At 37.8% G+C, this 27,535-nt stretch overlaps 1 protein-coding gene across 13 annotated transcripts in view; it reads left to right on the top strand.

The window, feature by feature from the left end:
• Positions 1 to 27,535, top strand: part of LOC131439486 (collagen alpha-1(XVIII) chain) — an 805,709-nt gene that overhangs the window by 298,339 nt on the left and 479,835 nt on the right. For all 13 annotated transcript variants that reach the window (XM_058610552.1, XM_058610559.1, XM_058610551.1 and 10 more), the window contains one exon: positions 10,050 to 10,591. In XM_058610552.1, the coding sequence (XP_058466535.1) occupies positions 10,050 to 10,591 (542 nt within the window). The remainder of the gene's footprint in view (positions 1 to 10,049; positions 10,592 to 27,535) is intronic.

The following is a 27,535-nucleotide window of genomic DNA, read 5'->3' on the forward strand; positions in this document are numbered from 1 at the left end:
GCCACAATATACAGCCACAAGTGCTGAGCAGGAGAGTGCAAAGGCACATCGAAGAGGAAGAGTGCAAAGGCACATAGAAGCAGGAGAGTGCAAAAGCACACCGGTGCGAAGGCACTTCGGTGCAGAAGCATATCGGTGCGGAGCACTAGGAAGAAGGAGACAAGACAACTCGGTCTTTCCACTGCCATACAACACGCAGGTATACATCGGTGACCTGCGCTGGTTGCAGCTGGCGAAGACAAAAGTAAATCGGAAATCGAGTGGTGCTGGATGTCAGGTAGCAGTAGCATCACAGCCAACAATCAGCATCCAACAAGAACATCTAGAGCAACGAGGATCTACACGGCAGTGCAACGGAGATAGACAACAATTTCAAGGTAGAAGTTTTTTCTTTTCCTTTTGATTGAGTACTGTGTAGTGTTCGTTTCATTTTTTATTTTAAAGTTTGATTAAAAATTTTAATGTGATGGATGAATCCATGGACGTAAATCCTAGCATGAATCCTATACCCCCACGAACGAAAAAATATCAGGAGAGCTCTTCTGGGCCTTGGATAGTCTTTTTTAGACGTATATCAAAGCCATTAAACATTTATCAAATTTCTAAAGGTTTGACATCACGATACTCTTCAATCAAAGAGATCATAAAAGTAAATAACGATAAAATTCGTGTTGTGGTAAATAATTTGAAACACGCGAATGATATTGTCTCTTCGGAACATTTCATTAAAGAGTATAAAGTTTACATACCCTCCAAAGATGTCGAAATTGACGGTGTTGTTACCGAAGCGAGTCTTTCGGTAGATGATTTACTCAAGCATGGTGTTGGTCGTTTCAAGAACTCTATGCTTGAGGGTGTGGAAATACTGGAGTGCAAACAACTGTACTCAGTAGTTTATGAAGAGGGAAAAATAGTTTATCGCCCATCAGACTCGTTTCGAGTGACATTTGCCGGATCTGCGTTGCCGTCCCATGTCTATGTCGATAAAATTCGCCTCCCTGTTCGGCTTTTTGTTCCAAATGTAATGAATTGTACGAACTGCAAAAAATTCGGACACACAGCTACTTACTGTAGCAATAAACCAAAATGTATTAAGTGTGAAGGACCTCATAAAGATAATGATTGCAACAAGGAAATTGAAAAATGTATTTATTGTGGGGAAAGTCCTCATGATGATATTTCAGTATGCACTGCATTTAAAGTGCACAAAGACAAAATTAAGCTTTCTTTAAAAGCACGGTCTAAGCGCACATATGCAGAAATGCTTAAAACGGTCATTGATGTCCCCCCTTTGGAAACCGAAAACGGGTTTTCAAATCTAGAGGAACCAGAGGACTCTGACTCTGACGAAAATAGTGAAGGTAATTCGTTTATCACTACCCAAGGGTCAGTTAAGAGAAAGAAGTCTTCTTCCAAATTACCAAAAACGACACCTAAAGTTTCATCTTCAAAAAAAGATCCCCGTGTTAAACAAAAAAAGTCAAAACCAAAGACTGTGCCTCCTGGTTTGTCAAACTCACAAACCAATCCAGGATCTAGCACAGAAAAAGGTAATAATCCTGTGGGCTCCATTTCACAGCCACCAACAGGATTACTGAAGTTTTCGGAAATTGTTGAATGGATTTTCTCAGCATTCAATATATCTGAACCCTTAAAGACCCTCATAATGGCATTCCTTCCAATAGCTAGAAATTTTTTGAAGCAGTTATCAGCTCAATGGCCAATTGTCTCAGGTTTTGTATCTTTTGATGGATAATTTATCACCCGCCGCAAATGATACAATCACTGTCCTGCAGTGGAATTGTCGAAGCATCATGCCAAAACTTGATTCATTTAAAATTTTATTGCATAGTCAAAAATGTGATGTATTTGCTTTATGCGAAACATGGCTTACTTCAAACATAGCTTTAAATTTCAATGATTTTAACATTATACGTCTCGATAGAGACTCTCCGTATGGTGGAGTGCTTTTGGGAATTAAGAAATGCTGTTCCTTTTATAGATTAAACATCCCTTCAACTTCTAGTATAGAAGTTGTTGCTTGCCAAATAAACATTAAAGGCAAAGATATTTGCATAGCTTCGGTTTATATTCCTCCAAAAGCACAAGTTGGACAGCGACAGCTTAATGAAATGGTTGAAGCCCTTCCTGCTCCACGATTGATTCTGGGGGATTTAAATTCGCACGGAATGATGTGGGGTTCCGTTTACAATGATAGCAGATCATCTTTAATACAAAACATTTGTGACAATTTTAGCATGACGGTATTAAATATGGGTAGCATGACACGGATCCCAAGACCTCCGGCACGCCCAAGTGCATTAGATCTATCTCTTTGCTCAACATCAATTCGACTAGATTGCACCTGGAAAATACTGCCTGATTTACACGGTAGCGATCATTTACCAATCATCATCTCAATTAGCAGTAGCAATTGCATTGCTACTTCCGCTAGTATTCCATATGATTTGACAAAAAATATCGACTGGATTAAATACCAAAGTAGAATCTCTTGTATTTTGAATTCAATGGAAGACCACTTGAAGAATATGACTTCCTCATTTGTTCGATTCTGGAGGCAGCAGAACAATCCCAAACTAAACGCTTTCCTGGGCCAACGACTAACAGAAGGCCTCCCAACCCCTGGTGGGACAAAGAGTGCTCAGAGGCTAAACTCGCAAAACAAAATGCTTGCAAGACGTTTCTAAAACGGGGAGGAGGAACTCCTCAGAATTTTGAAAAACTTATGGTTTTAGAAACCAAGTACAAGAGCATACTTCGAGCCAAAAAAAGTAGCTATTGGAGACATTTTGTCGAAGGTTTGTCAAGAGAAACCTCAATGAGCACTCTTTGGAATACGGCCAGACGAATGAGGAATCGTAACGTGGGCAATGAGAGTGATGAATACTCGAACCGATGGATATTTGACTTTGCTAGGAAAGTTTGCCCAGATTCTGTTCCTACGCAAAGCATTATACGGGAATCTCCTCCAAATAATGGTTTTATTAATAACCCATTTTCAATGATGGAATTTTCTATAGCACTCTTGTCTTGTAACAATAACGCCCCTGGGTTGGACAGAATTAAATTCAACTTGGTGAAGAATCTGCCCGACCTCGCAAAAAGACGTTTGTTGGAATTGTTCAACAAGTTTCTTGAGCAAAATATTGTTCCGCCTGACTGGAGACAAGTGAAAGTTATCGCCATTCAAAAGCCGGGGAAACCAGCTTCCAATCACAACTCATATAGACCCATTGCGATGTTGTCCTGCATCAGAAAATTGTTCGAAAAAATTATTCTACGACGTCTCGACACTTGGGTCGAGACGAACGGTTTGTTGTCAGATACTCAGTTTGGCTTCCGTAGAAATAAAGGGACGAATGATTGCCTTGCATTACTTTCGTCTGACATCCAAATTGCCTTCGCTCAAAAGCAACAAATGGCATCTGTATTTTTAGACATTAAAGGAGCATTTGATTCAGTTTCCATTGATGTTCTTTCAGACAAGCTCCACCAACATGGACTTCCAGCGGTTATAAATAATTATTTGCACAACCTTTTGTCAGAGAAGTGCATGTATTTTTCACATGGCGATTTGGCAACATTCAGAATTAGCTACATGGGTCTCCCGCAAGGCTCATGCCTCAGTCCGCTCCTCTATAATTTTTACGTGAATGACATTGACAGCTGTCTAGTAACCCCATGTACACTAAGACAATTGGCAGATGATGGCGTGGTTTCAGTTACTGGGCCCAAAGCTATTGATCTGCATAAACCATTGCAAGATACCTTAGATAACTTGTCCGTTTGGGCTGTTCATCTTGGTATCGAATTCTCTGCGGAGAAAACAGAGTTAGTCGTCTTTTCAAGAAAGCATGATCCCGCGCAGCTTCAGCTCCATATGATGGGAAGAATGATCCAACAGGTTTTAACTTTTAAATACCTCGGGGTGTGGTTCGATTCCAAATGCAAGTGGGGAGGACACATTAGGTATCTGATAACGAAATGCCAACAAAGAGTAAATTTTCTTCGAACAATAACAGGATCTTGGTGGGGTTCTCATCCGCAAGATCTAATAAAATTGTATCAAACAACGATACTTTCAGTGATGGAATATGGATGCGTTTGTTTTCGTTCCGCTGCAAACTCTCATATTATCAAACTTGAGCGAATTCAGTACCGTTGTTTGCGAATTGCCTTAGGCTGCATGCATTCAACACATACAATGAGTCTTGAAGTTCTGGCGGGAGTTCTTCCATTAAAAGATCGATTTTGGGAGCTTTCATCACGCCTGCTAATAAGATGTGAGGTGCTGAATCCCATGGTAATTAATAATTTCGAACGACTAGTCGAGCTTCGATCTCAAACAAAATTTATGACAGTATATTTCAACCATATGTCACAGGAAATCAACCCTTCAAGATATATTCCTATCCGTGTCAGCATCCTAAGTGCCCCTGACTCAACTTTATTTTTCGATACATCCATGCAGCGTGAAGTGCGTGGAATCCCGGATCATCTACGCTCGACGGAAATCCCAAAAATATTTTCAAGTAAGTTCAGGCATATTGACTCTGAGAAAATGTTTTACACGGACGGATCGCGAATTGAAGAAGCGACAGGGTTTGGTATGTTCAACAATAATGTTTCGGCCTCATTTAGGCTTCAAGAACCTGCATCTGTTTATATAGCAGAGCTAGCAGCAGTTCATTATAGTTTGAGTGTAATTGTCACATTATCTCCAAACCATTATTTTCTCTTTACAGATAGTCTGAGTGCAATTGAAGCCATTCGCTCAATCGCTGCTGGCAAAAATGAACCGTTTTTCTTGGGTAAAATAAAACAGTGTCTGAACGACATATTGAATAATAATTATCTAATCACTATAGTCTGGGTCCCGGCTCATTGCTCCATTCCAGGCAATGAAAGAGCCGATAATTTAGCCAAACGTGGTGCTATTGAGGGTGAAATTTATGAGCGACCGATTGCTTTCAACGAATTCTATAGTTCGTCTCGCCAAAGAACTCTTGCCAGCTGGCAAGCATCTTGGGATAGAGATGATCTGGGTCGGTGGATGCACTCAATTATTCCGAAAATATCGACAAAGGCATGGTTCAGGGGACTGGATGTGAGTAGGGATTTCATTCGTGTGATGTCCAGACTCATATCCAATCACTACACGTTAGATGCACATCTCCTTCGAATTGGGCTCTCCGAGACTAATCATTGTGCTTGCGGAGAAGGTTATCGGGATATTGATCATGTCGTTTGGACATGCGTGGAGTATCGTGATGTCAGATCTCAACTAATAAATTCTTTGCGTACCCAATGTAGACTATCCAATATCCCAGTTCGAGACATTCTTGCTTGTCGTGACCTTTCATACATGAAACTTCTTTATCATTTCATAAAGAAAATTGGAGTTTCAATTTAATAAAGGCCCCTTTTAAGACTTAGTTCTGATCCCAGCTGCGTCCATGAGTTCAACCAATAGCTAAATTAGAATAAAAATTATGTAATGATACAAACAAACTCGAAACAGTTCATGAAATTATCAACAAAATGTCTGAAAATAACAGCTTATTTTATAATTTATAGAAGTTAATCGTTTGGTTCAAATAATATTTCCGAGTAGATTTCATAATTAATGACGAGTTACCTAAGATGATATTTAAGCTATAAGAGAATATGTTTTAATAAATTCAAAACGTTGTGACTATGTTAGAATTAAATTAGGATAAGAATATTATGTAAAAGTGATGCTACGGCGAAGAAAAACTTATGTAAACTGCCTAAAGAAATAAACGTATTTATGGAAAAAAAAAAATAACGATTTAAATGTTTGTTGCATCCGAAAACATGCAGTAATTCTCGGGAGGACCATAAGACCTTTCATTTGATCCTAAGATTGGGAATAACGGTTTTGAGTCCAGTTCACAACATTTTTTATGTTATTTGTTTCGCCGGTTTAAGTGACGGTGTATAATATTGAAAACACTTTACCCTACAACTCCGGAACCGGAAGTCAGATTCGGATGAAATTCAGGAATTCCGTATGGGACCGAAAGACCATTTATTTGAATCTAGGTTGTGGTAATCGATCAAACCATCGCAGAAAAAAGTGAATGAGATCCATTTTGGTATATATGACCACTATTGACGGTACTTCCGGAACCGGATACCGGGAACCAGGATAGCCGGAATCGGTTTGTTAAGGTGAAATTTAGCGTCAAACAATGCGCGCAAAATTTTATCCGCTTCAGTTGAACGAACCGTCGCACAAAGCATACCAAGAAAAACGGACACATAGAAACAAGAACTTTTTTCAATGATTGAGCGCAGTGGGCTTACCTCTCGTTATATTGGCTTGTGAAAAAGACTGGACGTAATGGATTTTTGAATCCTTCCCACTTTGAATATATGCTAATTCAATCGTTATTGTTAGTGATTACTCTTACACTAGAGCTATAAATCATGAGTAATTATGAATGACTAACATGAGGCTATATGTATATGTATTGACCAACTTGCTAACCATGTATATGCCTGTTGTTTTTCAATGTTTATCACATTGTTTGTATCACGATAATACTTGGTTTGTTCATTCAGTAGCTTGTCAATGATGAAGTTATAGTTTTGCTATAAAAATTGCTACAATCTAAAATAATACCTGTTATAAGATATCACACACCCAAGCTTTATTGCTTCAGCAACATCAATGCATTGAACTCAACAGAATTCTACATTATTAGCATTATAAATGACAGTTACTTAGAAAATAAACAATCTCTTGCAATACCCATTTTATTGTATTCAACTCGTTTTTATTTCAACACAAAACCCAATGCTGCACAAATTCGCGACATAATTTTATATGTAATTTTTGCTCACGATTAAATGCCACCGTGCCCACCGTGCATTTCTCACACCACCTCAATACTAATAATACCTCAAATTTCGGTTGTTTTAGCTAAAATTTTATGATTTTGAGTTGCATTTTCAGATTCTTTGTGAAATTCTGCTACAAACACTACTTTTCAATTCTAAAATCATCCCCGTGGAACGGAACAGTTACCGTTTATACGTTTCAAAAACCAATTACGGCTCGGCAAAGCAAAATTTCAAAATTCTAAGAATACTTAGTTATGATAAATTTGATTTCGAAAACTTAAATGTTTTTGGTTTTTCGAAAATTGGTCTAGTTTTTGAATAATTGATCAAAAACGCGATTTTCGCATTCCGCTACATTTCACCTTAAGTTGCCTACTGATAATGGCTATCGATTTGTGTAGTTTCGAGACCAGTTTAGAACATTTTTTATTACGTTTTTTTTTTTCGCCGGTTTAAGTGACGGTGTACAATATTGAACACACTTTACCCTATAACTCCTTAACCGGAAGTCGGATCCAGATGAAATTCAGGAATTCCGTATGGGAGCATGAGACCTTTCATTTGATTTTAAGAATCGGTTCAGTCATCTCCGAGAAAACCTAGTGAGATTATTTGACATACACACACATACATACACACAGACATTGCTCAGCTCGATGAACTGAGTCGAATGGTATATGACACTTGGCCTCCGGGTCAATTTTCATTAGTCGGTTTTCAAGTGATTGAATAACCTTTCTATATGAGAAAGGCAAAAACTTACGAAGAAGTAACGTATGTAACGCTTGTTATTTGTAAAAAAAAGTAACGTTTGTAACGGTTGTTAATACCTTAACCTTTGAAACGTAGCGCAAGTAACGCCTAAACCTGCGAAAAAGTTACACATGAAACGTCTCATAACTTTCAAAAAAGCTAAGCATGTAACGCTTCATAAAGCCTGCAACTTACAAAAAAGTAACGCTTCATAATGCCCATAACCTACGAAGCAGTAGCGCATGTAATGCATGTCATTTAGGAAAAAAGTTACGCTTGCAATGACTGTTTACAACTTAACGTTTAAAACGTAACACATGTAATGCTAGTTATTTATAACAAAATAACGCAAGTAACGCTTTGCTACGCTTATAATTTACTAAATAATAACGCAAGTAACGCTTCGTAACACCTATAACTCACAAAAAAGTTATGCAAGTAACTTCTCATAACATTACAAAAAGCAACGCATGTAACGCTTTAGAATAGACTTACAAAAAAGTAACGCATGTAACTCATCTCATGGCCCTATAACTAACAAAAAAAATAACACATGTAACGCTTTTCAATACCTATAACGTACGAAAAAGTAATGCATGAGAAGGTTCGTAACACCTATAACATACAAAAAAGTAACGTCCGACGCCTGAGAAGAATTTGTAGGATATCAAACGAACACTCCAAAAATATATGTTTACACTGAGGAAGAGTAAAATATTGTTTCTAGCATAAACGAATTCAAATGAGAAAATGCATCTCTTATTCTTTAAGGGGGGTAGGGTCTAAACGATGAAAAAAATCATCATTTTTGCTTATTTTTTCCAGAATTATCGTTCAACAAAATAAATTAAAATGTTTTGCATGATAACAAGCATCATTTGAACAACATTTTGTAATATTTTTTGTAGAAAAATATTGAGAAATAAGTTGTTGAAGAGGTATTTTTGAGGACGCTTCTTAAAAATCATGATTTGCGGTGTCCACTGTATCTCAGCGCAGACTAATCAGAAGCGATCAAATCAAAGCAGCATAGTTAAAGTAGAAGTTTTTCTAAACCCCAACGGTTCTGTTTGTTTTTTTTTTATCAATTTTTTAAAATTTTTGGTGGTTGTTCACAAAAAAATCCGCCATTTTGTAGCTGTAAAACCTCCCCAAAGTAACAAACAAGGAAACGGAAAACGTTGGGGTCTGGTTTTTTTATATGTAGAAAGTGTGTGCAAAATTTGAAAACAATTGGTGCAGTAGTTTTTGAATGACGATGGACACGGACTTTCAAAACCTGCTTTCGAGAAAAACGAGTTTAAAGTTTTTTGTCTATAAAATCAATGAGAACAATTAATTACTCCAGAGAGCCCGTAGGGTCTAACATTTTCAAAAATCATATTTTATCTTTTATAATTTATAATAATGGAACATTTCAAGCATGTTTTGCCAAGTTTTTAAGTCAATCAAAGTAGAAATCTTGGGCCTGTGCGCCGAGCTCTTGCTTCTGCACAGAATGAGATAGCCATAGATAAAGGTCTATAACTTCCAGAGTCTCGTTCCTATAGGGTAGAAAATTTTACAGAATATTCCTTAAATTTTTTACTATAAGAAAATATTAAGAAAATTATAAATGATTTTTCAAAAATGTTAGACCCTACCCGCCCCTTAAGAGATATTTTTTAAGTACATTACTGAAACCATTTTTTGAAGTTTCTATTTCATAAAAACTAAAATAGTCACGACTAAAACAATTTGATAGCTGAGAACAGTACACTTAAGATGTAAGATTATTTTCAGCGTTTCAAATCAAAGCTTCTTTGAACCGGTTATAAATAAACGAAGGATGCACCTGATGATGTCTTTGAAAATTTTTCAAGATTATTCTGCGAAATTTTCATCGAATTTGCCGCTCGAGTTGTATTTTTCTGTATTTATTTATTGTTAATAACAGTCGGTATAAATGAAAATCTTGAAAAAAAATTGTAGAAATTAATCCTACGCTTCATAATTTATTACACGAATATCTTTTTTTTTTTTCAATTCAATGCAGTAATGCACATACACATTTGAAATGATTTCTGTTTCTTCCTACCTTCACGGGGTGAACAAGATTTAAATTTAACAAAAAGAAAATCGTGAATTGAACCTAACTTCATTATTTATTTATTGTTTGGCTAAAATTCACGACATTGTTGAAATAAACTCTTGCTAATAACCCCAAGTCCTCAAAAATTAAATGAAACTTTTGTCAAACGCCTCCGTCCGTAGAAGCGCGGAAAGCAAACTTTGCCAATCGCCTTTGTGTATGCAACCAGTAAAGTTCATTAGGGTAGCAGTAAACTTTGTACACTCGTTGAAAAGCATTTCACTGTTTTGCGTCTATCACTGAATCGCCCTGCTGGCTACTTTTCTCATTCCAGATGTCTTCGCGGAGTTTGACCTGCTGCTGGCGATTAAAATTCCACCGGAGGATGGCATCACCTTCGTCGACGGATCGGACGGCTTCCCGGCGTTCGGCGTGGCATCGAATGCGGACATCAAATCTCCCTACCGGACCATCCTGCCGGAAAAGCTGACCGAGTTCACGATCATCGCGACCGTTCGGCCCGGCTCCCGCTCCGGTGGTTACGTTTTCAGTGTGGTCAATCCACTGGATACCGTCGTCCAGCTGGGACTGCTGCTGGAACCCATCCTGGCGACGGACCAGTGGAACATCACTCTGATCTACTCGGATGCGACCAGCCAGCGGGCCAGCCAACCGTTGGCTTCGTTCCAGATTCCCTACACCAAATCGTGGATAAAGTTAATTTTCAAAGTGTTGAACAATCAGATTGTGTTCTACAATAACTGTGTCGAGACGGAAACGGTTGTGGTCAAAAAGGAACCCCGGATGCTGGTGTTCGATGCGGCTTCCACACTGTACATTGCCCAAGCTGGGCCGATTCTAAGGCGAAATTTTGAGGTAAGTGCATGATGTTCATTTATGTTTATTTTATGTTCAAACCAATTCGAAAAAAAACGGAAGCGATGCTGTGATGAGAGATCAGAGATGTAAAAATAAACAAACATTTCACGCTTGGTTTCGGAACTCGTCCTCGGAGAACGGCGAGTAAGGGTTTGTCCAGTCGGAAGCATTTATTTCAAGCGGTTCTAAATTTGGAAATGATGCGGCCTTAGCTTAGCCGTTATGGTCTGGTGGCATATAATAACAGTTTATGTAAATGAAGGTATCTTCCGGGTGCTCGACTTTGCCGGTAGTTTTAGCATCCATATGTTTGTATCGAAAACAATCTCGATAACATTCTCGTCGTTATTTTTGCTCGGTTGACGGAAGGATAGACAAAGTTGATGTGAAAACGCTGCACACCCCCGAGGAATATTAAACTAAACTGAAACTAGCGCTTTATGATGTTGTCATCCGAGGTTGGTTTTCGTCGGCCGTGGGAACAAGCTTCCCGGTAGCGTTCTTGTGAGAAGACTGCATTTGCAAGGTGTTATCGTGGTGTGAAAGTTATGGAAGATAAGTGTCGAGATAACATCGTGAATGAGTTGAAACTGTCGGTTTTGATAATCGCTCAATACGCTTACAGCAAGAGGAAAGTAACAACATTCAGTTTCAAACATCGAATCAGCAGTCAGAGTTAATCATCCGTGAAGCAATTCATTCCATTTCAGTCACTGTTTCATGCTAATTGACACGATAATCCACGAAAAGTTGTCATCAAATAGAGAAATTGATTTTTTCGTAATCTTTAGGTATATAGAGTAAGGGCTCCCTATTTCATCTCAGCTCCAATTTCCATCTCATTCCTTCACCTCATAAATTTGAACATTAATCATATCTTTAAACGTACCTGAACAAAACTGTGGAACGTTTTGAAACATTTATTCTAGGTTTTGCCACACTTTCCAATTGAAAAAAATAGTTAAAAAACCTTTAACGATCGCTTTTCTAATTTAAAATAAACTCACTTTTTGATTTAGGAACCACTTTCGTCTGAAATTTTACAATTCATCATGTTTCTGAATATTTACAAATCGATTCGTCTCAAAACATGATCACTATTTCACATAATTACACCACTATTCGATGTTGGATGACTTTATAGTTAGTAATGTTCACTTTCCACTTGATTATTCGACGATTAAAGGCTTCCGAAATTACCTGATAAGCAATAAAAGCAATGAAAAATATGAGATGAAAATTTGCACTTAATTCACTTGATTGCGCTTTGTTTTCGTCTCATTTCGTATCGCAAGGTTACCAAGTTTTCTCATAACGTTAAATAAAAAAAACATTTTTTCTTCTTTAAATTATCATAAACAAGTATCTTTTGGTATCCGTGAAATTAGTTTAATAATATCATTGATATTTATATATAAATAAAACTGTTTCGGATTCTAATATCACCCGCTCTATTTGGTTACTAATTTGGTTAACTACTAATCATATAACCATTGTGGCAAATCTAGTAGCACTGGTTTCTTTCCGCTATATGCCACCATAACACTGTTAAGTTTGTGTGTTTCATCGGCTGTGCACTGAGATGCCAGATATGTTCATAGATTTCCATTTCAACATGTGATTTGTCCGTTGATTAATAAACATTTAAAGAAGTAATGTAATCAAATACTAATAGATACTCAGAGAGAAAAGTCTAACGTTTTTCTTCTCACTTTTTATGAACCTTTACAAATCTGTATTAGATTTAGATAATCTGTAATCTGATTTAACGAACGCGAACGCAAAAATCTATACAATACAGATAAATCTGTATGAATGGCATCTCTGGTTCTACATTTTGTTTTTAGAAGGGCTAATGCCTAAATAGTAACAATTCTTTTTTTTTTTGTTTTTTTTAAGTTCTCCAAATTAATTGCAGAGTAAAATTTTAAATTTAAAGCGAAAGGTAATAAAAACGATCCAGAAAAATTTAAACGTCGAAATGATTCCAAACTGATTTTTTTTAAATATCGTGTGTTGTGTCATAGTTGGCATTAGGCCCCTTTTAGGAAAATTCTGACATTTTGAACTTGAGAGTGCAATAGTGCAATATTTTGGTTTTGATTGCTGTCTCCATTGCTAATTTATGGGATGAATAAAGGACCAACGATAGGATGAATACAAAAACTTTGAGATGAAATTAGGAGCACAGTAGTGAACATATCAGAAGTGTTTTTAGATGATTTTTTAATTATTATTTTAATTTCCAAGGGATGTGAATCAATTCCCAATGTAGAGCAAGGCGAATTAAGCAGAAATACGAAAAAATCGTAGTGATTTTGATGGCTAAATCAGGTTTTTAAGGTAACGTCCTTACAAATGAGATGAAATAGGGAGCCCTTACCCTAAGTGGATAGCTTCGGCTGCCATATCAAACTCTAATGGGTAAAGGAGGAGGGTTTTTGATATATTGCCACAATCAGAACCAATTTGGCTCAAGTGATACGGCGAATTTTCGAGACAATCGTGAATCCCATGACTAAATCTGTACAATAAAAGTTATGATCAAAATATTTTTACGATAGTCATAGCAAAAATATTTGAGCCTCTAGTTCAATGCAATTTTATACACAATAATCTGCTACAACTTATGTTATAGAACAAAATAAATTTGTATTGAATAAACCATATTTCAAAATATATGAGGTACACATTGAAGTCCGACTACAGATTCCGGAGCTTTGAGTCGGCAAGAAAGCTCTCACTTACAGTCTGTTACATAAGGTCCAACTCAATGTAAAAAAATGTAACTCAATAACTTTCAGTAGGAAAAATGAAACTATACCTATAAACATACATCTAGGAAATCAACTTGTAGAAAAATGTAAAATTGTAAGAGATTTAGGCGTAATCTTAGACTCCAAGCTCACTTTTGTGGAACACTACAATACCATAATCAATAAAGCTAATAGCATGCTGGGCTTTATTAAACGCTTCAGTCATAACTTTCAGGACCCATACACAATTAAATTATTATACACTACATATGTCAGACCTATTTTGGAATATTGCAGCCTAGTATGGAATCCATACAATATTATTCACAAAGAACGCATCGAATCTATTCAAAAACAATTTCTTTTATATGCAATTCGTAAATTAAACTGGACAGCATTTCCTCTACCATCATATGAAGCACGCTGCATGCTCATCAATATACAAACACTTAAAGAACGCCGCGACTTTGCAATGCTTTATTTATCAGCGACATTATTTCTCAACGCATTCAATCAGCTCCATTATTATCGCAATTAAATTTTTATATACCTAGCCGTCAATTACGTTCCAGGAAATTATTTTTAGAAAAACAAGCTAGAACAAATTATGCAAAATACAGTCCAGTCAATCGAATAATGCACCATTACAATCAATACTGCGAATATCTTGACCTTACTATGTCTAAAAATCAAATCAAATCTCAGCTTTGTCGTAGAAATAATGCGTAGTATGTAAGTGAACATTGTAAACAATTTATATGTAGTCTACATTTGCTTGACGAAATAAATAAATAAATAAATTTTTGTTGTGAGAAAATGAAAAGACTTAACACGAAAATACTTTTGAATATTGTTTTAGTGGATCAAAAATTTGCATGCAAAACATTAATGGCAAGTCCAATCCCCTTCAGCGTTAATAATGGCTTGACACCTTCAAGGCATACTTTGAGCGAAAATTTGCGCGTATTCTTCTGAAATCTACTTTCAAATTTGTGAATTCGGCGAACAAGCTGTTTCAAATTGTGTGGTCGGTTTTTCCCATGCTTCATCTTCATTTGAGCCCAAACGTTCTCAAACGCCCAAACGGGCCAATCGAAGGTCACGACACCATTTTGCTCCTGATTTGTTTATTTGTTTATTTGTTAAAATAATCCATCTGACAATTAAAAGTCTTAATGAATAACACGAAGTACAACGAACAAACTTATAACAAGGATACACTTAATAATTTCTGTGAGAACTTGTGCGTGTCGGCTCACCAAATTCAAAGAGATGCTCAACTTTGGAAAATGCACGTATGCATGCTGTCATTGGTTCATGTTGTCCGAAAGTAGTACGATGAAATCTTGGTTGAAGTAGACTCGTCGAGCGTAGAGATCGCTGAGAAGCACGGAAGTCAAGAAGAGATAACAATTTTGGTGAATCAATATCGCCATTGATTACTTTAGCCACAAGTAACGCTTGCTGCATCTTTCTTCGTCGCTCTAACGACTCCAGGCCAATCAGACGACAGCGGTCAGGGTACGGTGGTAAATCCATAGGGTTTTGCCATGGGAGGTGCCGCAGAGCCAACCGGACGAATCTCTTCTGTACACGTTCTATTCGTAAGTTCCAAACGAGTTGGTACGGGCTCCAAACCAAACACGCATTTTCGAGTAATGGACGCACCAACGAACAGTATAGCGCTTTTAGACAGTACGGGTCTTTGAAGTCTCGGCTAATTTTCGCTATGAAGCCGAGTTGTCGTGTTGCTTTGGAAATCAAAGTTGATCGGTGTTGGTTAAAGGTAAGCTTAGCATCCAGCAAAACGCCGAGGTCATTGACAACGTCGACTCTTCCAAGAGTTTGTCCATCGATTTGATAGTCGAATATTATGGGGTTGGTTTTGCGATGGAATGTTATAACTTGACATTTCACGGTACTGATAATTAAAAAATTTCTTCTACACCAGCCAACGAAAATATTTAAAAGTTCCTGGAGACGAACACAGTCCTCAATAGACCGAACTGCCAGATACAGCTTCAGGTCATCAGCGTAAACCAGTCTGCATCCAACGCCAAGTAGTAAAGTAGCGTCGTTAAAGAACAGCACAAACAATAGTGGACCTAGGTTACTACCCTGAGGAACACCAGATTTATTCGTGAAAGGAGAAGAAATACACGAGCCTAACTGCACACGTAGCACTCTGTCGCATAAATAAGAGCTCAGCCATTTAACAAACATTCTCGAAGCGCCTAGTCGGGATAATTTAGTTACAAGTATTTCATGATCTATTCGATCAAACGCTGCTTTCAGATCAGTATAAATTGCATCAATTTGAGATTTTTCTTCCATCCGAGTGATACAGGTAGATGTAAAATCCAACAGGTTCGTGTTCACCGATCGTCCAGGCATAAAACCATGCTGATCAGTAGAGATGTACGTTTTAGTTTTGGGAAGTAAGACAGTGCTAACTACCAATTCAAAAAGCTTCGACGCTGCTGACAAACTGGTTATACCACGGTAACTTCGTACATTTAGGCGATCGCCACTTTTGAATACTGGGAAGATATAAGACTGTTTCCAGATTGTCGGAAATACGCCTTGCTCGAACGACTTATTGAATATCACACACAAAGGATCAGTCAAGACGTGGACGCATCGACTATAAACTACTGCTGGAATACCATCAGGTCCAGTAGAGTATGATTTTTTTAACCTTTTAGCAGCGGTGACGATCATATCCGGAGTGATTTCAAATGTGCTTAAATCCACTAGACTAACAGGAACGTCCATTGCGGCGGTTTCAGCCTGCGTGGCAGAGGCGGTACTGTTAGCAAAAACAGATGCGAAGAAACTTGCAAACAGTTCGCAAGAATCAAATGTACAAGTGGATTCTACCTCATCAAAACGAACGTTTGGAGGAATTGACGAGCATTTTCGTTTCGAGTTGACGAAGCTCCAGAATTTTTTAGGGTTCCGTCGTAAGTCATTCTGTACTCGCATAACATAAGCTTTGTACAATCCGGTATTCAGTAAACGATATTCATCACTAGACTTTTTGAAGTTTTTCTTAGTTTCAGTAGAACGCCAACGACGGTGTTTACGCTGCCATGAATTCCGTTCACGTTTCAGAGCTCGAAGACGAGAATTTGCCCACGGAGGAGAAATCGCACACTTTACAAAAGGCAAATTTAAGTTTAGCCACTCCAACAAAAGATCTCGAAACTGCACAGCCATATCATCCACATGATCGAGCTCCTTAAGAGGTTCCCAATTTATGTTTCGAAGAAACTCAATCAAAGCATCAAAATTAATTCTCCTGTAGTTTAATGCTCTCGGTTTATTCAAAGGAGCAGCACGACTAATATCTTCATCACAGTTAATTGAAAACGATATTGTCAAGGGAGGGTGATGAAGGTCAACGGGTAGCAGTGGAGCAGTACAATTATTTATATTCAATTGCTGCTCGGAAGGGCCAAAAACCAGATCGAGAATACGTCCGTTGTGATTATTTTGTTTGTTTGCTTGGGAAAGGTTCAAATAGTCCATACCGTCGATCAAAGCGGTGCTAGCAGCGGTGAGCTGAGAGAAACCCGAATTTATATTTCCATCGATTCCATCCGTCCACACAATGCGTGGTTGATTGAAATCACCACACACCAAGACAATATCATTAGGTGATGATTTACTGATTATCTCCGATACAGAACAAATGTGCGCATCAATAATACCAACGTCTTGACTTTTATCGGGAGGAATGTACACAGCACAGATCTGCAGTTTCCTGCCTCGCACGGTGGCACTAGCACACACTTGTTCTAGATAACGACCATTCACAGTTTCGATTAATGAGCACGAGTGCGCTTGTGAAACGGCGATCAAAACACCGCCAAAACTCCTTTTGTTACTATTTTCTGGACTCCTATCACAACGGAACACGTTAAATGAGTTTCCAAACAGTTGTAACGAGTTTATTCGGTCGTCAAGTCCAGTCTCCGTCAGAATGATGACGTCGTAACAGCAGTCATGCGTAGCCAGGAAAATATCATCAACCTTTGTCCTTAAACCTCGTACGTTTTGGTAATAGATCCAGATTTGATTATCGTTATCGCCATGCTGAAACGCGTTGTCATTAAGTGCTGGAATATCTGGATTTAAACAAAAATACTCGCCTCTGGTGGAAACCCTAGGGTTTCCACCGTCCGCAGTGCATCGCAATGGAATGTGCCTCCTTACGAACTGTTCGAGCTGGGGGGAGTCATTCGCCGGTCGAAGTTTTTTGGCTGGTTAATAAATTCCCGAAACAGTAATCCAACCGGCCAACACGATGGGTCCAGTGCCTTTGTTTTCATGTCAGGATTCAGTCCAATTTTATAGGACACAAATGACATGCCAGATACATCCTTGCCTTTTGGTACAAGCCGTACTAAGTTGATTGGATCATTCAAATCCAGGCAACGAGCGACGATTTTCTGGACGTCACTGTCCGAGACTAACGGGTTCAACCCTGAAAGGTACAACCAGAACTTTTCCACGTTGGTACTAACAGAAGACACGGAAAGATCATTAAAATCGATCTGACTGGTTCCATGGTCGGATGGGGCTTGAATGGTAGTCGTTTCATCCACACGACGGCGTTTTGAGTTTCTAGGCCATGTGGGATTGTCCGGTTTAGGCCATTCGGGCTGGTTTACTGATCCCGTTATATTAATGATTTTATCGTTATCGATGATGCCCATTCAAGACGTTTTTGCACATGTCTTCCACTCAACATCGGTTTTTGCAAAGTACTTCAAAGTACGACTGTTCAAATTATTTGCGATCAAATGTCAGCGAACAGTTCCGTACGATATTTAAAAAAAAAATAAAATTTGTCGGTCACAAATCACTTCTTCGTCTTTTTTCGACAATACACCGACAGAGCCGCGATTTGGAAAGTCGTCGATATTTTTCACCTCTTAAAAACGGTTCACCCACTTACTCACAAACTGTTTCGACTTTTTTCATGTATTTCGCCGCGGCAGTTCAGGTCACTTTGGGACCTTCCGGGTGCGAACACAAAAAAACTGCGTACATGGTACTCATTTTGAAAAAATGCAGGGATCGAATTGTAAACAATAGTCAGCTGATTTATTCTCGCATTGCATCAAGGACACTACTGCCCTCTGTGTTAAAAAAATCACACCATTTCACTTTACCGATCGCGAATAATCGTGATCACGCTCTTATGCAATAGACTATAATTGTCAACGTAAAAAGGAGAGCGAATAACGGCAGAAAACGTAGTAAAACATGTAACTTAAACATTCGTTTCAGCATTTCAATAGCATACTATTGAAATATTGGTTTGAATCGACCGACAAATCGACCACCAGCCAATCACAGTATGCCATAATGATGTTATCCTGTTGATTCCTCATGCACGGCAGACAGTTTCGACTGATGCTTTTCAGGTATTAAGGTGTTGGAAGTATTTTACGTCATTCAAGAAAAAGTATCGCTTTCTTCTTTATCGTACAAGCTTTGCACAAAAACGAATCTATAAATATATTACAATTTTAAGTTTAATCGGTGGCAGCTTGTCAACGAAACAGGTAGCTTGTCTAGTGAGTGGATGACAAAACTGAGTTAAATCTATTCGCTCGCTTGATACTCGTTTTTGTGCTATGTGTGGATGTTATTTTTCATCTACTGTATCTACGGAAATCTCCGTTGATCAACGGATTCGGAGATGTTCTACGGATATACGGAATCTATGGAAAATTAATTTTTTCTACGGAAAACTACGGAAACTATCTCATCAGCTGAGCAAAAAATGCGGATGGGGAATGGCATACACATAACTGGAGGACATGAATACGAATAAAATTAATATGCTTCCTTTACACTTCCGAATATTGATAATCATTAGTGTTAGTAGATTGTGAGTTTTCCAACCTTTATTACTTCACTTCCAGAATTATAACGGAGCTAATTTATAGCCAAACAATTTAATAACACAAATAAAGTCATTTTGTAGCTATAGATAATCACTAGTGGTAAACTTCGCATAACCCTTAGGGAATAGTTATTTGTACTTAGCACAAATCCGGTCCCGGGTTGGCGGTTCAATGCATAGGGCACTGGTTTTATAAACCAGTTGTCGTATGCTCGAGTCCCGACCTGGAAGGATTCGTAGTGTCAGTAGAACCGTAGCACCAGCCATGCAATGGCTCTGTACACTCTGAGTCGGCTGCGAAGTCTGTTGAAACAGAAGGTCAAATTCCACTACAGGAATGTAATACCAAGGCTTTGCTTACAAATCCGGTACCCACGTGGTACCAAACCCATTAGGGAATATTTAAATGGTCCTAAAATGAACCGATTTGCGGAATTTACCCAATGTTTACCACTGTTGAGTCTTTTTTACCATCGCTTATTTATCTACACCCGAACGGAAATTCTGGACCAGGACTGAATTCGGGAACTGAATTCAAGAACTAAACTCGAAATCAGGCTCAGAATGCAGTTACGAAATTCAGGTTCGGACTCCAGTATAAATTTAGTTCTAGAATTATGGCACTGGACTCATTTTCAGAATCCAGGATCCGAATTCAGTTCTAGAACTATAGTCTAAATTTTTATTCCGAGCCTAAACGAACTGAATTTAGTTCCAAAATCTAGCTCCATAATCCTTGTTCCGAGTTCAGTTTCAGCATGCAGATTCTGAATTCTGGAAACGAATGTTGAAACTGAATTTAACAATTATTTTTTGGATTCAGGACCTAAACTTTGGTTCAGAAGTTAGTCTAAAAGTTCAGGTTCAGAGTTCAGATCTAACATTTCATTCCAGAATCCAGATCGGAAATTCATATCCTGAGTTTTGATCAGTTCCAAAGTTAAAATCCTAAATTAGAATTCCGGATTTCTATCTCGAAAAATAAATAAAGTAACTAATATCAGTTCTAAAATCTAATCCAAAGAAACCAAGAATTAGAAATAGCTCCAGAGTTTCATAGTCATAGTTCTAGAATTTAATTTAAAAGTCAGTTCCTTGCTGCTGCTGCTGGTTGAAAGCGACTGCTCGCCACGACGTCTTACTAAGATGTGTAGGTTCATCCAAAGCTCGAGAAGAAAAGATTGATTTTCAAACTCAAAACCGTCGTCGGCTTGTTTGCTTCCGAAATTTTGTGAAATCTTTATTTTTGAGTTATTGATGGTTATCTCACACTGTTGGAAATTTAATCATTGATAACTGATTATATTCCTGATGGCACAAACAAAAAATTATGTTATTGCGTTTAGTACAACTCGAGATATTCACGATTGAGTTCTACCCATTCTTCCACAGGGCGAATTTTTAAAAGATGCCTCATAGTAAAGTAAGACGTATTTACGTCAAAAATAGTTCAAGTCACTGGAGAAAACGTTACTCTATGGAAATGACACAACAACTGTCAGGCATCGCTGTTTCCATCTGTTGCACACTGTGTTTGCTTGAGTATATTGAATACCGATTAGCTGTTGATTCTACGGTAATTAAAGGTTGGAATCTTCTAGTAACTTAACTTTTACCTTCTACCAGAGGAGTTGGGCTTAGGCATCTGAACAATGCGAATCACCTAAGTATCTGGTATGTCGGAAAGTAGTGATAATGGTCTTTTACCATTTACTATCCGAACCGGTTAGGAGAATATCGCCAAAAGAAAAAAGAAATATTGACTACTAAACTTAGTCGTTGAAAAAAAAATTAAAGGTTGGGTTAGAACTACCGACGATAGATTTTCCGGGACTAATTTGAAGCGCTTTTATCTCGATGATTTGTTGACCTTGATTCGAAAGCATTACTTCAATATTGTACGCATAAAAAATCATTGATTTGTTGACGGGGTCGTATGCACACTAGAATTTCCACTTACGAGCCAGGGATGCTACTTTTATAGATAGTAAACAAATGTTGCATGATAATTATGTTTCGCAGATGTTTGCTACCCGGGTGCCGGTTCAATGCATACGGCACTGGTCTTACAAGCAAGTTGTCATAGGTTCGAGCCACGACCGGGAAGGATTAATAGTGATTCATTCAGTAGGATCGTAGTACTAGCCATGCAATGATTCTGTACACTAAGACTCGGCTGCAAAGTCTGTTGAAACAGAAAGGCCAAATTCCACAAAAGAAATGTAATGCCAAGACTTTGCTTAGATGTTTGCTAATATGACAATTTAAAAAAAATGTGCAATACAATTTAGTCGACTACTAATACAGATATATAAGTTCCCATCGCATTGTTTTCTGAGCAAATCAAAGATTCAGTTTCGACCATGCAAGAAAAACGTTGCATGCGATAATTTTCTTAAATTCAGGGATACAAATAATATGAATTATTTTGTGGAAATTGTGAATGTTAAAAATCGTTCTTGCGGTAAACGAGTTACGATACGTTACTTTTATGAAGTTATAGGTGTTACGAAGCGTTACTTTTTTGTAAGTCATAGGCAATAAGATGCGTTACTTTTTAGTAAGTTATTAACGTTACGAAGCGTGAGTCAGCAAGCCATTTCAAAACGTCTCAAGGCCCTGGGCATGATTCAGAAAGAAGCAAACTGGGTGCCGTACGAGTTGAAACCGAGGGACATCGAGCGCCGTCTATTTGTATGTGAGCAACTGCTTCAAAGACAAAATCGTAAGGGGTTTCTACATCGAATCGTAACCGTTGATGAAAAGTGGGTTCGATACGATAATCCTAAACGCAGAAAATCATGGGGGAAGCCCGGGCATGCTGCTTCGTCGAAGGCAAAACCGAATATTTACGGTTCCAAGGTTATGATTTGTATTTGGTGGGATCAGATCGGTGTGATTTACTACGAGCTCTTAAAACCGGGTGAAGTTATCACAGGAGATCGCTACCGAACGCAAATGATGCGCCTTAATCGCGCGCTAAAAGAAAAGCGGCCACAATATCAAGAGCGACATGACAAAGTCATCCTCCAACACGACAATGCTCGGCCTCACGTCTCAAAAGTGGTCAAAAAGTACCTGGAAACGTTGAAATGGGAAGTATTGCCCCACCCGCCGTTTTCCCCAGATGTCGCCCCTTCTGACTTCCACCTATTCCGTTCGATGGCACACGGCCTGGCAGATCAACATTTTCAATCCTTTGAAGTTGTCGCTAGCGACGAACAATACTTTGAATAGTAAATCTGTAAGCACATTTTCTCAATAAAGCTTGTAAACCTGATACTTTTTTGTGACTTATAGGTGTTATGAAGCGTTACATGCGCTACTTTTTGTGAATAAGAAGCGTTAAATACGTTACTTTTTTTTAAGTAATAGGCGTTACGAAGCGTTACTTTTCGTACGTTATAGGCATTACGAAGCGTCACATGCGTATTTTTTTGTGATTTATGTCGTTACAAAGTGTTACATGCGTTACTATTTTGCTAGTTATAGGCGTTACGAAGCGTTACATGCGCTACTTTTTTGAGAGTTATAGGTGTTACGAAGCATCACATGCGTTACATTTTTGTAAGTTATAAGCGTTACGAAGTGTAACATGCGTTACTTTTTTGTGGCGTATAAGGGTTACGAAGCGTTACATGCGTTACTTTTTCTGTGATGCGTTCGAAGCGTTAAACACTTTACTTTTTTGTGATTCATAGCCGTTACGAAGCGTTACATGCGTTACTTATTTGTACGTTATAGATGTTACAAAGCGTCACATGTTAATTTTTTTCTTGAGTTATTGCGTTACGAAGCGATACATGCGTTACTATTTTGCAAGTTATAGGCGTTACGAAGCGTTACATGCGCTACTTTTTCGAGAGTTATAGGTGTTACGAAGCGTCACATGCGTTAAATTTTTGTAAGCGTTACGAAGTGTAACATGCGTCTCTTTTTTGTGAAGTATAAGCGTTACGAAGCGTTACATGCGTTACTTTTTCGTGAGTTATAGACGTTACGAAGCGATACATGCGTTACTTTTTTGTAAGTGATAGGCGTTTGTGTAACGAAGTTTTAGGCTACCCTCCAAAAGGTAATATGTAGGTAGCTACAGGCGTTACGATGCGTTACCTTTTGTAAGTTACAGGCGTTACAAAACGTGACATGCGAAATTTTTTTGTGAATTGTAGTCGTAATGTGGGTTACTCTTATGTTAATTACAGGCGTTACGAAGTGTAACATGCGTTTCTTTTTTGTAAGTTAGAGGTACTACGAAGCATGACATGCGTTACTATTTTGTAAGTTATAGACGTTAAATATCGTTCCATACGTAACATTTTTTGTTAGTTTTAGGTGTTACAAAACGTTACATGTGCTACATTTTTAAAAGGTACAAGCGTAACGAGGCAAAATTATCACAGTATTGATAGTAATGGCACATTATTCGATTGACTGGAATGTATTTTGCATAATTTGTTCTAGTATGTCGTTCTAAAAATAATTTCCTGGAACGTAATTGACGGCTAGGTATATAAAAATTTAATTGCGATAATAATGGAGCTGATTGAATGCGTTGAGAAATAATGTCGCTGATAAAATAAAGCATTGCAAAGTCGCGGCGTTCTTTAAGTATTTATATATTGATCAGCATGCAGCGTGCTTCATATGATGGTAGAGGAAATGCTGTCCAGTTTAATTTGAGAAGTGCATATAAAAGAAATTGCTTTTGTATCGATTCAATGCGTTCTTCGTGAATAATGTTATATGGAATGCATGCATACTAGGCTGCAATATTACAAAATGAGTCTGACATATGTACTATATAGCAGTTTTATAGTGTATGGGTTTTGAAAATTATGACTGAAGCGTTTGATAAAGCCCCAGCATACTATTTGATTATTACATTGTAATGTTCCCCAAATGTTAGTTTGGAGTCCAAGGTTGCACCTAAATCTCGTACAATTGTACTTTTTCTACTATTTGATTTCCTAAAAATATGTCTACAGAATGGGTTTTGTTTTTCCTACTGAAAGTTATTGAGTTACATTGAGTTGAGGTAGATTTTGGCAGCACTAAATGTGGAATAGATTGATTTGGTTCTGGAATATCACAGCTTCGTTGATATTTTAGATTTCCTTGAAGAGTTTCATTTCGTCTGCATATATAAGCACTTTTTGATTTTTGATTATGAAGGAAATGTCGTTTATATGTAAAATTAAAAGAGGAGGCCCTAGGTGAGAGCCCTGAGGTACGCCAGATGTTACATTAATTGGTTCAGAGTTTATGTTTTGGAAGCGTACTACTTGTACACGATTCGTATGATTCAAGCTACTCCAGAAAGCTATGTTCTATGCCATATTTTTGTAGTTTGTATAGAAGTGATGGTGTTTTAGTACGGTCCAAAGCTTTACTAAAGTCGGTGTGAAGAGTTTCTACGTGATTGCCAGCGTCCATTGCGTTCAGAGTGAATGTCACAAATTCAAGGAGATTTTATATAGTTGAGTGGCCTTTGAAAAAGCCATGCCGCTTGTTAGTTATTACATTCTTCAGTTGGTGGAAAGTTTATCGTTAACATTTTTTTTTCAAATAACTTTGGAATGCAAGAGATAATGGTTATTCCACGGTAGTTCCGAATGTTAGATTTTGAACCAGATTTAAATATGGGTTTAAGAAAAAAAGATTTCCATGCTTTAGAAAAAATACATTTATTTAGTGATAGGTTAAAAAGTAGTTGTAGTGGTAGTGTGAGTTTTTCAGCAAGCTTTTTTAAGAATATTGGTGGAAGACCATGTTCGATGTTCGTTCTACTGTGTCTGACTGGCGTTTTAGAGTGACTAAAACAAGATTCAGAGTCGCGAGAAGGTAGCGCGTATGCACGGAATGCATAAGAACGCAGGTTTTAGTCCTGTCTCTGAGCGTATCTTTTTCCAATAAATCATCTTTTCTATTAGTTTTTCATTCATTTGGCTTCTCCAAAATATGTTTCCGCTCAGTCATTGCAAAAACTGAACTTAGTTATGGCGGTTTTACTCCAAACCAACTAAAATTAATAAATCGATATATTTTAGGTTTTCAAATAAAAAGGAACCAGAAAAAGTACATATACTATTTCTCCGAAACATTTTCAATGATAGCATTGCTGACGAATCGCTAATAAAAATGACCGAGAGGGGACACGGGTGAATTGAGCTCACCACCACCTTGAAATGTGGAGCATTATAGTCGCAAAAATATTATTCGAAAACCTAAGCTCGAAAAGAAACTCAAACCTTTCTATATTATTCATGATTCAATAAAATTATATCTTTCTACAACCATCGCTCAATTATCATTTTCACTGACTCGCTTCGGTTCTGATCCACGTAACGAGCTATTAAATGCCATCATCCAGCCACAACCATCTGTTCGCTACCCTGCATATAATATTATGCAAAAGGCAAAAATCCAATTCCGGTATGTTCGAACCGTTTAATAAACCGAGCTGATGAACCAGATCACATTCTGGCCAACATCTGCCGGTGGAAAAAGACTTTAAAAGCACTCAATAAAGTAGATTGCGGCGAGGCCATCTGGATTCTGTTGGACCACTTTCACTTATGTCGAATGCGCGAGCACCGATCTGATATATGAGTTCAATGTTACGTATGTTCGGAGAGATTGTTTTTTTTTTCTCATAACTCACAACCATGATTGGTCGGTCTCCTGGTTGAGGTAAATAAAAAAAAAATGCTACTGCCCGATCGGTTCGTTTTACGACGAAGTCAACCATTAGAACAGGACAGAGAGAAAAAGTAGAACAAAAATTCGAAACCGTTTAGAGAAGAGATTTTATTATTCCCATTTTTTTTTTCTATCCGCAATTCAGAAGCAATTAATTTCAACCACGGACTCCGACAGGCAAACGGTTCGCAGATAAGGCTTCGTTGCATGCTAACAAAATTTGAATGGACATGGGCAAAAAAAAAAACTCGTGTTCACTATCATTTGTAGAAGCAATGAAAAAGTTGTGGGGTTGAGTTTTATCCGAAAACTCCCACGCTGTTCTCTCTTGTTCGTAAATGTGCAGTCAATGTGTGTGTGTTGTCATGGAACATCTAGGCTCGTTCCTATTTTCGACACCCGAAAGGTGAAATCCGAGGCCTTGTGGCGCTGTGAAACCATTTTCTACATTTCGGTGGCTCAACTTTCCGGGGCAACTCAGACCCGATGCCGCTCGACGGGCAGGATTTTTCATCAAAACTACCGCACGTTTGGAAGGTTTGTTCCCTCGCAGATGCACTCAGCCGCGGCGAGAAGTTCATTTAGTGCTCCAATTTAAAAGTTTGAATTATTATTTTTTTTGTTGGTGAAGAATTACTTTGGGTTGGCCAAAGCAACCAAATTTCTTCGAGAAATTGTTGTTTTTCTTTCGAAAAAAAAGTCATGCTGGATAGAAAACTTCACAGAATTGGACTTACTCGTGAACATGTACAACTTTTATTCTTAGTTTATTCCGTTTGCTAGAAGTAAATTGAAAAGGTTGCCGCATTTAACAATGATCGTTGCTGTTCCGAATAACGTCGAAAATCCATCTTCTTTTCGATTCGGGTGACGCACGGTTCGGAAGGATGCGGAATTTGAATAATTTTCCACATCAACACATTTCGACTTTCATTAGAGCATTGTGCAAAATTTTCAACTGATCAGCTTATTAGAAAGTAAACAAACCCAATCAGCAAACCGAAAAGAAATTACTACAAAAAGCTTAAATTAAAAACTATACCAAGTAGGGTAAAGGCTCCCTATTTCATCTCAGCTCCAATTTCCATCTCATTCCTTCACCTCATAACTTTGAACATTAATCATATCTTTGAACGTACCTGAACAAAGCTGTGGAACGCTTTAAAACATTTATTCTTGGTTTTGCCATACTTTCCAATTGAAAAAAATAGATAAAAAACCTTCAACGATCGTTTTTTTCATTTAAAATAAACTCACTTTTTGATTTAGGAACCATTTTCGTCTGAAATTTTACAATTCATCATGTTTCTGAATATCTACTAATCGATTCGTCTCAAAACATGATCACTATTTCGCAAAATTACACTACTATTGAATGCTTGATGACTTCATAATTAGTAATGTTCACTTGTCACTTGTTGAATTAACGATTAAATACTTCTGAAATTACCTGATAAGCAATAAAAGCAATGAAAAATATGAGATGAAAATTTGCACTTAATTCACTTGATTGCGTTTTTTTTTTCATCTCATTTCGTATCGCAAGGTTGCCAAGTTTTCTCA

Source organism: Malaya genurostris, chromosome 3 (assembly GCF_030247185.1).
Source record: "Malaya genurostris strain Urasoe2022 chromosome 3, Malgen_1.1, whole genome shotgun sequence".
In the NCBI taxonomy this organism is placed as follows: Eukaryota; Metazoa; Arthropoda; class Insecta; order Diptera; family Culicidae; genus Malaya; species Malaya genurostris.